The sequence below is a fragment of the Microtus pennsylvanicus genome, chromosome 5, assembly GCF_037038515.1.
Source record: "Microtus pennsylvanicus isolate mMicPen1 chromosome 5, mMicPen1.hap1, whole genome shotgun sequence".
Classification (NCBI taxonomy): Eukaryota; Metazoa; Chordata; class Mammalia; order Rodentia; family Cricetidae; genus Microtus; species Microtus pennsylvanicus.
Window position 1 is genome coordinate 59876112 of NC_134583.1, and position 13673 is coordinate 59889784.

At 44.9% G+C, this 13673-nt stretch overlaps 1 protein-coding gene across 1 annotated transcript in view; it reads left to right on the forward strand.

Annotated features, from left to right (window-relative positions):
• Window positions 1-13673, forward strand: part of Vps35l (VPS35 endosomal protein sorting factor like) — a 107119-nt gene that overhangs the window by 48387 nt on the left and 45059 nt on the right. Inside the window, exons 18-23 of the mRNA XM_075972016.1 lie at window positions 1577-1630; window positions 4196-4276; window positions 6223-6285; window positions 7027-7112; window positions 9429-9509; window positions 12267-12330. Coding sequence (XP_075828131.1) covers window positions 1577-1630; window positions 4196-4276; window positions 6223-6285; window positions 7027-7112; window positions 9429-9509; window positions 12267-12330 — 429 coding nt within the window. The remainder of the gene's footprint in view (window positions 1-1576; window positions 1631-4195; window positions 4277-6222; window positions 6286-7026; window positions 7113-9428; window positions 9510-12266; window positions 12331-13673) is intronic.

Below are 13673 nucleotides of genomic sequence, written 5' to 3' on the forward strand. Positions count from 1 at the left end.
CCATGTTGTTGCTGGGAATTGGACTCAGGACTTTTGGAAGAACAGTTAGTGATCTTAACCTCTGAGCCATCTCTCCAGCCCACATTTTGCTTTTAAAGAAACAAGCTTTAACCATATCTGGAGATTCCCATCTGTAATTGCAACACTCAGGAGACTGAGGCAGGAAGATGAAGCATTTAAGACCAGCCTGGGCTACATAGGGGAGACCCTGTCTCAAAAACCAAAAGCCAAATAATAGCAACAACAAAGCATCATGATAATAAATGACATTTCCACTAATCAAACTTTTTATAAAGATTCTCCTTGTATCATTTATTATGATATTCTATAGAGGGAACAAATGACATTAAAGATGCTTCTTAATTTTTCTGTCCCAATTATATCTTGTTTCTAAAGCCCCAAGATGTCCTAAACACATACAGTTACTGGCATTAAAAGCTTTAGGTGTTACCGGGTGGTGGTGAATGTCTTTAATCTCAGCACTCTGGAGGCAGAGGCAGGCCGACCTCTGTGAGTTCAAGGCCAGCCTGGTCTACAAGAGCTAATTTTCAGGACAGGCCCCAAAGCTACAGAGAAATCCTGTCTCTAAACAAACAAACAAACAAAACCTTTAGGTGCCTTTCAGACTTTTTTATAGGATAGATTTACAGCCCTTCTATAGATCAAATCTTTATTTTTCAAGCAGCTTGCAAAGCTTGAATGCTCGCTCGGATTCCCAACCCCCTGGGGTTTTCTGCTGAGGTTGGCAAGGGCTCCTCGCATCACGGGCCCTTTGCTAGTTAAGCATGGCAGACTCCATAGATTTGCATCTTTGGCCTAAGGAGCAATGCTGGGGTCAGAGTCTATAGTGAGCAGCAGGCTACTTGTCTCCTTTTATGACTTGCTTTTCATGGTAATGTGTGTCAGTCAGTAAGCCCTGTGCTTCTCTGTTCCAGCATCTGGCAGAAGCAACTTCAGGGAGATTTATTTTGGCTCACAGTTGAGAGGATAGTAGCAGTGGGGACTTGTTTTGTATCCTCTTAGAGTTGGTGGATTCAGGAAGCAGAGTCCTGGCTGCAGGCTGGGCTACAACCCTCAAAGGACCACCTCCTTCCATCCCAGATGTCCCACAGCCTCCCAGAACAACCCCAGCAGTGGGAGCTCATGAAGGACATTCATAGTATTTTCTTTTCTTTCCCTTCCTTTTCTTTCTTTCTCTTTCCTTTCTTCCTTCTTTCCTTCCTTCCTTCCTTCCTTCCTTCCTTCCTTCCTTCCTTCCTTTTTTTTCTTTCTGTTTTTGGTTTTTTGAGACAGGATTTCTCTGTAGCTTTGGAACCTGTCCTGGAACTAGCTCTTGTAGACTAGGCTGGCTTTGAACTAGCAGAGATCCGCCTGCCTCTGCCTCCCAAGTGCTGGGATTAAAGGCGTGCGCCGCTACTGCTCAACTAAGGGACATTCATATTCAAACCGTAAGAGTAAGGCAGGGTTTTCTGTATTTCTGTTTTGTTGGAGCCCTTGAGGATTTCTCTGTGAACTTGTGGCAAAAGTTAAGCAGTGTTGTGCTCACTCTGAAGCTATGCTTACCTTTTCTTTGTAGGACTACATTAATTGTGCTGAAGTATGGGTAGAGTACACCTGCAGGCATTTCACGGTATGTATGACTCTGGGGTTGTTTTCCTAAGGGATTTGTGGTTTAATGGTTACCATAGCAACAAAGTCTGGCCATTTAGGAATGTTGCAGTAGTACTTAAGATGGTACTTGACAACACTGTGTTGTCCTGTCAGGTCTCAAAATCCTGGGCTCAACTCTATTGGCATATGCCACTAAGCCCAGATCTTAAACGTCAAGGTGTGAGAAGTGTTAGCATGTGTTGTCAGCAAGTGTGCCACACATTGGCACATCAGTTTGGGCAGTGCTGCGTCAGATAAAACCAAACAGTAGCCCCTCAGGAACTAAAATGCTAAAATGTTCTGTAAATTAGCATAAGTGTCTAGTAGGCAGTGTTTTCTTTTTTCCATTTTATTTAATGTTATTACTGTTGTTTAGCATTTCAAACATTCAGAGCCTGTGTGTGCTTCCCACCCACAAGCAAACACAGACACTTCTTCCCCTGGGTGCAAGCGAAAATCATAATTTGGGGAATACTGAGCTAATCAAAGCATAAAGACTTTAGATGCAGGTAGAAGTGGTCTCTTCTGAGCTCCTTACCAGAGTAAACTTGTTTTAGAAACGCAATTTTTAAAACATTTTGACGTGTGTATGTGTGTACTTTGTGTGCATATGTATATCTTTCTGTTACCACATCATCATCATCTAGAGCTAGCTTTCTTTTTTTAGGGTTTATTTTTAGTTTGCGTGGGGGTGGTGGTGGGGGGTGCATGCATGTTTGTATGTGCCTGCGGAGCCAGAGACAGTAGACTCGGGTCCCTTCAGCTATAGTAACAGTTTGTGAGCTACCTGATGTGGGTAATGGACTTCAGACTCTGGTCCTCATGATAGAATAGCAAGTGTTCTTAAGTGCTAAGCCATCTCTCCAGACAGCCATCTTATTTATTATTATTGTTGGGGGGGGGGCTCTGTACACGTGTTTCCATTCAGAGGCAGAGGAGGAAGCCTCTTTCCACTCTCAGCCTTTTGGGTAGACTGGTAGCCAACAATCCTCCAGTCACTACTCACTCTACCCTAGCACTCCCCAGTCCTGGAGTTACAGGTACGCATAGCTACTCCTGGCTTTTATGTGGGTGCTAGGGATCCGAACTCAGGTCCTCATGTTTGAGCATCCAGCCTGTTACAAGTTAGTGCAGGGTTATGGTTTGGACTTGTGTTCACCCTGCATCCTTGATTCATGTGCTTAAACCTGTTCCCTGAGTTCAGTGTTAAGAAGTGGAGCCATAGACTTCACACTGCTGCCTACACTTCACACTGCTGGCTGGCATTGCGAGTGTAGGTCACACCAGCTCTTGTTAACTGTCTCAAGGATGCCAGGGTAGTTCAGGAAGATGTATCATGTCATGACAGTGGAGTCCTGGTGGGTGGGATTAGTGCCCTTAAAACAACCCCAGAGGAGTCTGTTAGCCTCTTCCATCGTTAGAGGGCCTGTGAGGAGCAGACTTTCTCCAGACACTGAATCTGCTGGTGCCCTGATCTGAGACTTCCTGACCCCCAGGCCATGAGTAGGAAACTTCTGCTGTCTTTACACTTCCTGGCTTAAGGTGTCCTTTTACAGCAGACAGTGCATGAGGAAGCGCAGCTGGGTTCCTATCAATCATGCTTTCTGAAATTCGAGTCTCAGAATTTTGCTCTCATGAAATACTATCCTGTAACTAATTACTGTTAGTTAGGGTTTGTATTGCTGTGAAGACACACCATGACTGTGGTAACTCTTAGAAAGGAAAACATTTAATCGTATGGCTTACAGTTCAGAGGTTTAGTCCATTATCATCATGGTGGACATGGCGGCGTGCAGGTAGACAGGGTGCTGAGAGGAAGCTGAGAGTCCTATATCTTGCACAGCCAACAGGAAGTGAACTGACATACTGGGTGTGGCTTGAGCATATATGAGACTTCAAAGCCCGCCTCCACAGTGGCATACTTTCTCTAAGGCCACACCTACTCCAACAAAGCCACACCTCCTAATAATGCCACTCCCTATGATCTTATGGGGGCCGGTTATGTTCAAACTACCACAAGTCCCATCTCTCTGGGCTGAATGTGAAACTATTCTTCACTTGTTGGCTATGTAACAGGAGGCTGGCTTTGGGCTGTAGATGGCTGACCCCTGGCATAGATGACTGATGTGAGCAGTTAGGGCAGATGGACTGTAAAGGGTGAGTCTCTACCCTTCCTACAATGCTTCACTGCTCGCTTTCCAGTTGCTGAGACAGGAACCTGGGCCGGGTAGGCAGAAAGTAGCCTAAAGGACATTATCTTTCTAGAACAATATTCAGTGCTGACTAGACTGAGGATATGGACATGATTTCTTTCCTTGTATTTATTTTTTCAGAGTATTTGAAACTATTTCATGGAAGGTGTGTGGCCTTTTGCTTGTTTGTTTGGTTTTTGGTACCAGAATGAAGCCAGGTCCTCACACCCGCTGGGCAAGTGCTCACTGAACTGTCCGCCCAGGCCTGTATCATGATGTGTCAGTGTTTCTCCCCAGGAAGAAAGCCAATGGTCCCAGTCTAACAATAGAATCGGTTTATGTTCCCTGTATAGAAACGAGAAGTGAACACCGTTTTGGCTGATGTCATCAAGCATATGACTCCGGATCGAGCATTTGAGGACTCCTACCCCCAGGTAATAGGGGCGTGCTTCCCATTGTGGGGATCTTGTTCTGTTGAGTGACATACTCATGTTGTACTATCAGAGGGTACACCCGAGAATCCTGTGTTTAATCTTGGCTCTGCCACATCCTAGCTTTGGGCCTCACTTTTGTAGTATACTAAACAGACTTACACACATACACACTACACCATATACACTACCCAGACCCCCCCCCCCACACATGACACATGTACACTATACAGACCTACACATACATGCACCATTTATGCACGTACACTACACAGAACGACACATAGACACATGACACACATATGCTGCACAGACCTGCACACATATGCCAAAGAAGGAAAAGAGAAAAGATGAAGTGTTTGGTCCCAGACTGGATCCACACAGGAGAGAACAAGGGGGCAAGGGTAATGTCAGAAGGGACCTGGTGAGGCCTTGTGAGCTCGGACTGTGTGTGACGAAATCTTTTCAAGTTAGTGTGAAATTGGCTGAATTTGATGGCAGCAAAGTGGGGTGCCAGTGAGGAATGTTGTTTTTAGGAAATGCAAAATGCAGTATTAAAGCACGAGGGATGTTGTTCTCATGGTCTAAGGGAAAAGAAAGCTTGTCTTTCTTAGAGAAAATGTCAGGTGTTGTTAGTGTTGGTTACTACAATAAATCATCTGTGGTAATCAATTTATACAGTCCTTGTTGTTCTTTTTGTTTTGTTTGGCTCACAGTTTTGAAGGTTGCAAGCCTCATTAGTCGATCCTGTTGGATACATTGCTAGCCATCTGGAGAAATATCTCAGAACAAGCGAGTTTATTAATTTTAAGCCAAAGTAAAAGGATAAATACTAAGAGATAGGTAAACATCTAGCAAAACATTATCGAATTGGGCACGCAAAACATCCAGTGGAAATCTATTGGTGGGAAAAGCTGGCTCCTTTAAGGCAGCTAGCTGGAGTTCCCCATGTGAGAAAGTTCCAGACAATTCCCTCAGGTGAGGCTTCCACGTAGCAACTGACAGAGAACATCATCCAGTCAAGTGCTCCCAGCATCCAGCAGAAAACCACTGGGAAAGTTGAGGCTGACATTCCTGGGTCAGCTTTCTGTCCAGGGGTAAGCCACCATGGGTGGACTTTTCTTTATGTTGTGTGATAAACAGTAATAACCTGTTCTCGGGGACACAGCTTTTAGGCTGTTTTACTGTTCTCTTCTTTCCCTGCCATGGAGTTAGGGGGCAGCCATCCCGAAAAAAGGGGCCTTGGAGGACACTTGAGACAGGCATGCTTAAGTCTGAAATGTTTCCAGAGTCAACTTCTCAGTGAGCTCAAAAGGCACGTGATAATTTACCAAGATAATATACTAGTAATACATACTAGCCAGGGAGCAAGAAAGAGACCAGGAATGGTTGTGTCCCATAATCCCCCAGGTAGGCACACCCAGTCACCTAAGGACTTCTCACCAGGGCCCCCACCTTTCTAACATTCCACTCTCTCCCAGTTGTACCATACGGGAAACCAAGATTTCCCAGCACCACATAAAACAGACAGAGTGGCACGCACCTGTACTCTCAGCACTGGGGAGGTAGAGGCAAAAGGACTAGAAATTCCCAGTTACTCCTGGCAACGTACTATGCTCAAGGCATATATACTACCTTTTATTTTGAAAGGTCAGTCAGCATTGCAGAACAGGCTCTTTCCTGAGCACATGAGCAGTCCTACCTAATCCTCATGGATACTGCCCTGCGGAAGAGGCTGAGGCCAGGGCGTAGTCCCCAGGACTCTAAAGGAGGAGGTAGAGTAAGAAGAGCCCCGACTGAGGCAGGATCTAACCTGATCTGGTTTTCCTTCTTGAGCAATCCAGGCTAACTCTGTAGTGGTTGTGGTGGGGAGCTATGAAGGAGGGCTGCCTTTTTAAAAACGTACAGGTTTTATTAAACAAGATGTGTTCTTTTGTTCTGCTTTACAGCTTCAGTCAATAATTAAGAAAGTCATAGCCCACTTCCACGATTTCTCCGTGCTCTTCTCAGTGGTAAGTAGCGTTTCTCAGTGACCTGTGGAGACGGTGTCCTCTGTTGCTGTCATGGTTTCATGGCACCCAGGCCAGGAAAGCACTTAGTTCCTGTCATCTTAACAAGAATTGTTTGATACGGCTTAAACACCATTTAGAAATACAGTACTTGCAGACTGAGTGAAGACTCTTGTTTCTGTCTGATTTCTTCCTCATCAGAGGGGTGCACACCCCACCTGGTGCTGATTGAGAACCCCTTGTCCAGATGCTTCATACATGATGTTTTGTTCTTGGATTTAGGGTTATTCACACATATATAGAATAAGATTTCTTAAGCAGAATTTGCTTACGTTTTATGTGTATCTTTGCACAAAGACGGAGTTTCATGTAATATCTTAATAATTCTGTACAAGGGACTGAAGATGCAGCCCAGGGATACCGCTCTTGCCTGACATGTTCTGTGCCCACACTGTCAAACAACACAACAAGCACAAGCAGAATATCATGGTATAAAATGTTCAACTTGGGGCATCGCATTGACACTAAAAAGTACAGATTTAGGAACATCTTAGGTTTCAGATTTTAGATTAAGGGTGTTCAGTCTGTAATCATTTAAAAAAAAACAAAAAAGAAGAATTCCAAGCCAGGCCCTTTAGGGGATCCCCAAACATTCCTTCTGCTTATTTGAACCTCCCCCGCCCCTACCAAATTACCCACAAATTATTTTCAGTTATTTGTGTCAAGTGCTTTCTTTATCCTTAGGAAAAGTTTCTACCATTTCTGGACATGTTCCAAAAAGAGAGTGTGCGGGTGGAGGTTTGCAAGTGCATCATGGAAGCCTTTATCAAGTGAGTACAAGATGGCGTGACCGGCAGCCGTGACTCCTAGCAGTTTGAGAAGTGTGTCTGTGGTGATGCACATAACATAACAGAACATAAATCTTTAAAATTTTATATATTTGTGTGTGCTTGTGTGTGTGCCTGAGTGTATGTTATATGTACCATGGGTATGCAGGAGCCCATGGGGGTCAGCAGAGGGGCATCAGCTCCTATGGAACTGGGAATTGAACATGTAAGTGCTTTTAGCTGCTGAGACATCTTTCTGGCACCACGATAATTTTTTAAAATATAAGACATCATGATAAAAGTTAGTAATTAATGCTTAAGAAAGCCAAATGGGGGTCTGGAGAGACTGTCTTAGTGGATGAAGCCGCCAAGCTTGATGATCTGAGTTCTGTCTCCAGAGCCCACGTGAAGGCCCAACTCCATGTGCATGCGTGGAGCATACCCTGCCCCTCCCCCATGAGTAAATGTTTTTAAAAAAAAGACCAAATTCAAATCAAACTGCCAGATGTTGACAGGATACTGGCCACCAGTTCCATGCCTTCAACATGGTTTTGGAAGGAGTCTTTCTTTGTATTAAGATTGGTGTTTGTTTGGTATTTTTGCATCTACGAGAGTCCTACATAACCATGGCTACCTTGCTGTGTAGCCCAGGGAAGCCTTGAACTTGCGATAACATTCTGAGTACTGGAATTGCAGCTGGGTGCCATCAGATTCGTTTTGAAGGAGATGCGTGGAGCCTGCAGAGCAGCATTTACAGAGTGAAAGCAGGCGTGTGCACAAGGGGCTGGTGCCAAGAAAGCCTCTCCAGTGCTGGGTTTACAGCACACGGCTTCGTGGCTCATTTTAGTCCCTGTCATTTTCTTAAGTCCAGATTCTTAAACTGCCTGCCAGTGGCGCTCCCTGTAATGACGTACAGGCAAGCATAAATTTTCCTGTAGTACTAGGGATGGGGACTCCAGTCTTCATGCTTATGCAGCAAGTACTTTCCTGCCGAGCCATCTTCCCAGCACTTTAAATTTAGTCTTTTTGTTTGTTTGTTTAGATTCTAAGATGCTAAGTGTTCAAGATAGAACATTATCTCTCAACACAGACCTACACAAAATGCCTGTCAAATAGTGGAGAACATTATACGCGACTACCCTTAGACATACTTACTTGTTGAGAGCCTATCATATATGCTTACACATGTGGGCTGTGACTACAGTTCCAGCTATTCAGGAGGATTGCTGAGGCTATACTTTTAAAATGAAAATTGCTCTAAATACTAAGTACATGAATACGGTTGGGTTTAGAAAATTGAGTATCAAACAATATACAGAATATTTCAGAGTAATATCAAATTCTATGTATTGTTATCTTTTTAAAAAGGTTTTTGAGTTCATTTCTCTGTGTGTGTGTGTGTATAGGTGTGTGTGCATGTTCATGCATGTGCATGCATGTGTGTACGTGTGTGTGTGTTCGTGCATGTGTGTGTGTGTGCGCATAGGTGTGTGTTGAGTGTGTGTGCGTGTTCATGCATGTGCATGCATGTGTGTATGTGTGTGTATGTGTGTGTGTTCGTGCATGAGTGTGTGTGCATGTTCATGCATGTGCATGCATGTATGTGTGTGTGCATGTGTTGCAGTGCAGGTGTGGCCGTCAGAGGAAACAAATAAGTTTTCTCCTTCTACCATGTGGGCCGTCAGGCTTAGTGGTGAGTACCCTTACGCACTGAGCCATTTTGCTGGCTCTCATCTTTCTAGAAGATTAATTCCTGACTGGTGAGATTGCTCATGGGGTAAGGCACTCTGTGCAAGCCTGATAACCTGAGTTCAATCCCCAGAACCCATGTAAAGTGGACAGAGAGCTGACTCTAGAATTGTCCTCTGACCTCCATACTTCTTATGTACCCGTCCACACAAGTACATACTATAATGACAAATGTATTTTTCCTTTCTTAATATTGACTGCTTTATCTTTAGTATATATGGAGCAGACATACCTACTTTACATGAAGATTTGTTTTGGGTGTTAGTCCTGTCATGTTTTGCTTGGCACTTAACTTCCATGCAGGTTGTAGGCAGCAGCGAGTGTTAAATGTAGTAAAAAGACAGGCTTTCCCTTTGCCTGGCACAGGCAGCGACTTACGGTGATTTCGCAACTAGGAGCAGTCAAATGTGTAAGAGAGCACCTTGTGACTTACGGAAGAGCTGGGAGGAAAACCAGAGCAGTGCATCTCAGTGCTCACTGCCTGTGTGCCGTACCGAACAGAGCATTTGGGGTTCTCATACAGCTGCCGAAAGCCAAACCCACTCTTTCATGTCTCTTTATGTCTCCTAGGCACCATCAGGAGCCAACCAAGGACCCCGTCATCCTGAATGCCCTATTGCACATTTGCAAGACCATGCATGACTCTGTGAAGTAAGACACCGTTAAAGCTGAGATGCAGCATGACTGGGGTGCATTGGGGAGCGATGTCTGTAAGCTGCTGCTGCAAGCGGCTTGATCTGGTCTAGATTCTCAAAACCTGGGTCTGGAGAGAGAGAAAAGTGAATAAGGGTGCTTATTACTCTTGCGGACGGCTTGGGTTTGATTCCCAGGACCTATACATGTTGGCTCACAATTGTCTATAATTTCCAGGGGATCTGACATCCTCTTACCTCTGCAGGCTCCTGCGTGCGCATGATGCACATGAACTCATGCAGTCTCACACACATGTGCATTTAAAAAGAACAAATGAGTAAAATGAAAAGATACCTGCTTAAGAGGCTGCAGAGATGGTTTGGCTTATAATGTGCCTCTTGTGCAAACAAGAGGACCTGAGTTTGAATCCCTGGCACCCATGTAAAAGTCAGATGCTGCTGGGCACATCTGTAACCTCAATGGTGGGAACACAGAGACAGGCTGAGCTCCAGCCAGTCTATCTATCAGAATTGATAAGCTCCAGATTCAGTGAGACACTGACTCAAAATAGGTGACGAGCAATTAACAAAGACACTTGATATGAATCTCTAGATTTTGCACGCGCGCGCGCGCGCGCACACACACACACACACACACACACACATTCCATACTCCTATTGAAAAGAACACTCCAGTCTTACAGAGCAAGGAGCACAGGCTAGCCACCAAAAGAAAAGTGAGATAGCAAATGTTTGTACAGAAGGATTCCTGCTGGGGAGAAAGGGCTGTTTTTGTACGTGTGAACTCAAAGGCCTTCTAGAGCTGCCTGAGAGCAGTGATGGTGTAATGACTGCTCACTCAGCCCCTAGCACAGCCCCTTAGTTTATCTCCTCCTTATCGTGTTATTTGATGTGCAAAAGACATAGCTTCCATTTCCTGCAGTGGCCTTGTGTGTCCAGAATGTTGACAGCGTAGGTCTAGCCTCAGGCCTTAACCTTTCTCTCAGGGGCTGCTTCCATCTCACAAGTTGCTTGTGGTTATTTTAATCTCCAAGGAATTTTTGTGCAGCAACTTGGTTCACTGAGAAGTGTCTTAAGAACTGAGAATGTTGCTTTGGCATCTCATCATCCACGGGACGCGTTTCTTCTTTTTTCTTTTTGTTGATTTTAGAGCCTTTATAACTGTGCCTCAGATTCATGAGTAGTTAGGAAAATCCAAATGTTATCAGCATTACTACACTTCTGTCAGGTGAAGTGGCACACACCAGTAATCCCAGCACTTGGGAGACAGAGGCAGGAGGATCACAAGTTCAAGACCAGACTGCATAGTGGGGGTCTTAACAACAACAGTAGTTATACATTTTCATAATAAAAGTACTCAATAGACTGTAATTGAGCAAAAACAGAAACAAAGGAATACAGATATTTATATCTTACAAGGTAGCATTTGGCTCAGGAGACCTGCGGCGGGGCATGATAGCCCTTAGGTACATCATCGAAGGATCCAGTGTCCTCCTGGTGCTGCCTGTCCTTCCTGAGCTGTGCTGCTCTCGTGTTCCTGCTGGAAGGTGGCTTATGTCCACACAGGCCATGTCCACAGCCCAGCTTTCTCTGAGGGACAGCACTGGGGACAGTCACACCTCGCCTGCCTTCACAGTGTCACACCTAGCTGTGAAGGAGACTAGGAAACGTCTCAAAGAACTGAGGGGCACTAAGCGAGGTGCCATACACCTCTAAGCCCTGACTCTAGGCTCAGGCAGGCAGCCAACCTGGGCCAGATAGTGAGACCCTGTCTCAAATACTAAAAATGAAAAGAACTGAGGGCACATTGTATATCAAAAAACAGTGCAATATTTACTAAAATTTATTATCCCTTATGATAAACCAAACAAAAACTTTGCTCTTCTTTATTTTGGGGATTAACCTCAGGGCCTTACACAATGCTAGGCAATCATTCTACCACTGAACTCAATCATCAACCCCAAAGTTTTAAAAACTTTAAACATAAATTTGGGGAGCTATCATACGGGAACTATTTGCATGTGTAATCAAACTAGACTCAGCAATTTAGATTTATATTTGTGTTTCATTTTCTGCAAAGTATCAGTGAGATCTTTTCAGACACATCCAAAGGTAAGTTGAGGGACAAAGGTGGGGAGAGCAGCCACATGCTAGAACAAGTGTCGCAAGGTGTTGATGGTAGACTCTTGTTGATGGCAAGTGTGTGGGTGTCTGTTAGAAAGTTTTTTGATAAGCAGCGGCGGTGGCGCAAACCTTTAATTGGGAGGCAGAGCAGGTGGATTTATGTGAGTTTGAGGCCAGCCTGGTCTACAGAGTGGGTTCCAGGACAGCCAGGGCTTCATAGTAAAACCCTGTCTTGAGAAAAAAAAGAAAAAGAAAAGAAGAGAAAGAGAAGAAAGTTCTTTGATGTGTGGTAGAAAATTTTAAAAATAAAGAGACTCCAGATTTTCTCTGAAGTGCAGGACTCTGACGTCAATGCTTGCTGTCTGAATTCTAAAGAGGAGAAAGTTGCCTTCCCTTGTGCTTTTGATAACCGTACCTTGGGAAAGGCGGCTTTGGGGAGAAGAGACATACATTTGAATTCTGTTCCCTTTGGTTAACACTTCTGTCTAAAGATAGACAGGCAGCCTGTTGGGAGTTTCTGTGTCTAGAAAACGCAGTTGCCTCGCTCTGAACCGCCCACCTCTGGTGCTCTCCTCTGCGGGCGGTTACATTTGCTGCCTCCGTGTTAATTATGCACTGTTATTGATTGTAGCGCTCTCACGCTGGAGGATGAGAAGCGGATGCTGGCCCACTTGATCAATGGATTTATAAAAATGGTAAGTTTGTGGGAAAGAAGTTTCAGTGCACTTGGAAACATGATGTCATTGTTTATCCCCTCTCCACTGAGAGTGGCTCACGTTGTATTCCCCAGTGCTTTTCATTTTTACTGAGATAAGATGGAATTAGAAATTTCTTACGTTTGTCAAGACTCCCTTGGGGACAGAGCAAGCCAAGAGAAGCTGACTGTGGGAAAAGTCAGAGGGGGAGGGGTGGGACAGGGAAAATGCAGATGAAAACTCCTGGGTAGTGGCTGGGCTTGGGTCTTCACTGCTGCCAAGACCTCCCATCTATGTCACCATGGTCCCACCCTCTTCCCATTGCCTTCTGTCCTGAGCAGGCTTACCTCTGACCCTGTGGTCTATCAAGATGGACTCCCACAGCTTCTCGGGTGGGAGCTCTTTGGATTAACTTGTGTGTTAGTTACATTTCTCACACCTGTATTCAAATACTTGACAAAAGCAACATACGCGAGGAAGGGTTTGTTTGGGCTCACAGTTTGAGAGCCCAGTCCTTTATGGTGGGGGTAGGGGTGGTGATGTCACCAAGATAGGACCTTGAGGCCACAAGTCACTTTGTGTCCACAGTCAAATGGGGGTTGGGGGGTTCCCTTGTGTTTGGTATGCTTTCTCCTTTTTCTGTAGTCCGGACCACAGCCCACAGAATGGTACCACCTAAATTTAGGGTGGAATTTTCATCTTAATCTATTCAAGCTAGATAATCCTTGGTAAACATGCCCAGAGGCCATTTCCCTGGTGAGTCTAAACTCTGTGAAGGTGACAATCATGATTGACCGGACAGCTTGGGGGTCCTGAGAGACCCGTGTGACCCAATCATGAAGACCAGGAATGGAGAGCCAGGGTCCTGGAGCAGCCCTCCTGTGGATTGTCCGGTGGTGGCAAAACCTGAGCCTGGGCAGAATGCCCCGCGCCCATCCACGCCCATCCCATCATTTGCTGCTGCTTGGCAGTTAACCTCAAGTGTGGTGGCAGAGAATAGTGCTTTCTTTGGTTTTTAATTTATTTTTTTATTTCTTATTTGATGGTTTTATACAAATAAACATTTTATTTTATTCATATCACCCCATTTACCCTCTCTCATCCCCCCTCTCTGCCTCTGCACCCTTTCCCAACAAGTCTGCCTCTTGCTTTCATGTTTCTTTTATTCCATTTGTGTGTGTGTGTGTGTGTGTGTGTGTGTGTGAGAGAGAGAGAGAGAGAGAGAGAGAGAGAGAGAGAGAGAGAGAGAGAAAGACCTGCTGAGTTTCTAAGTGTTACTTGCATGCGCACGGGCCACAGGCATCTTCCTCTGGCCACCATCATTGTCTTGTTTTCTTAGTTTG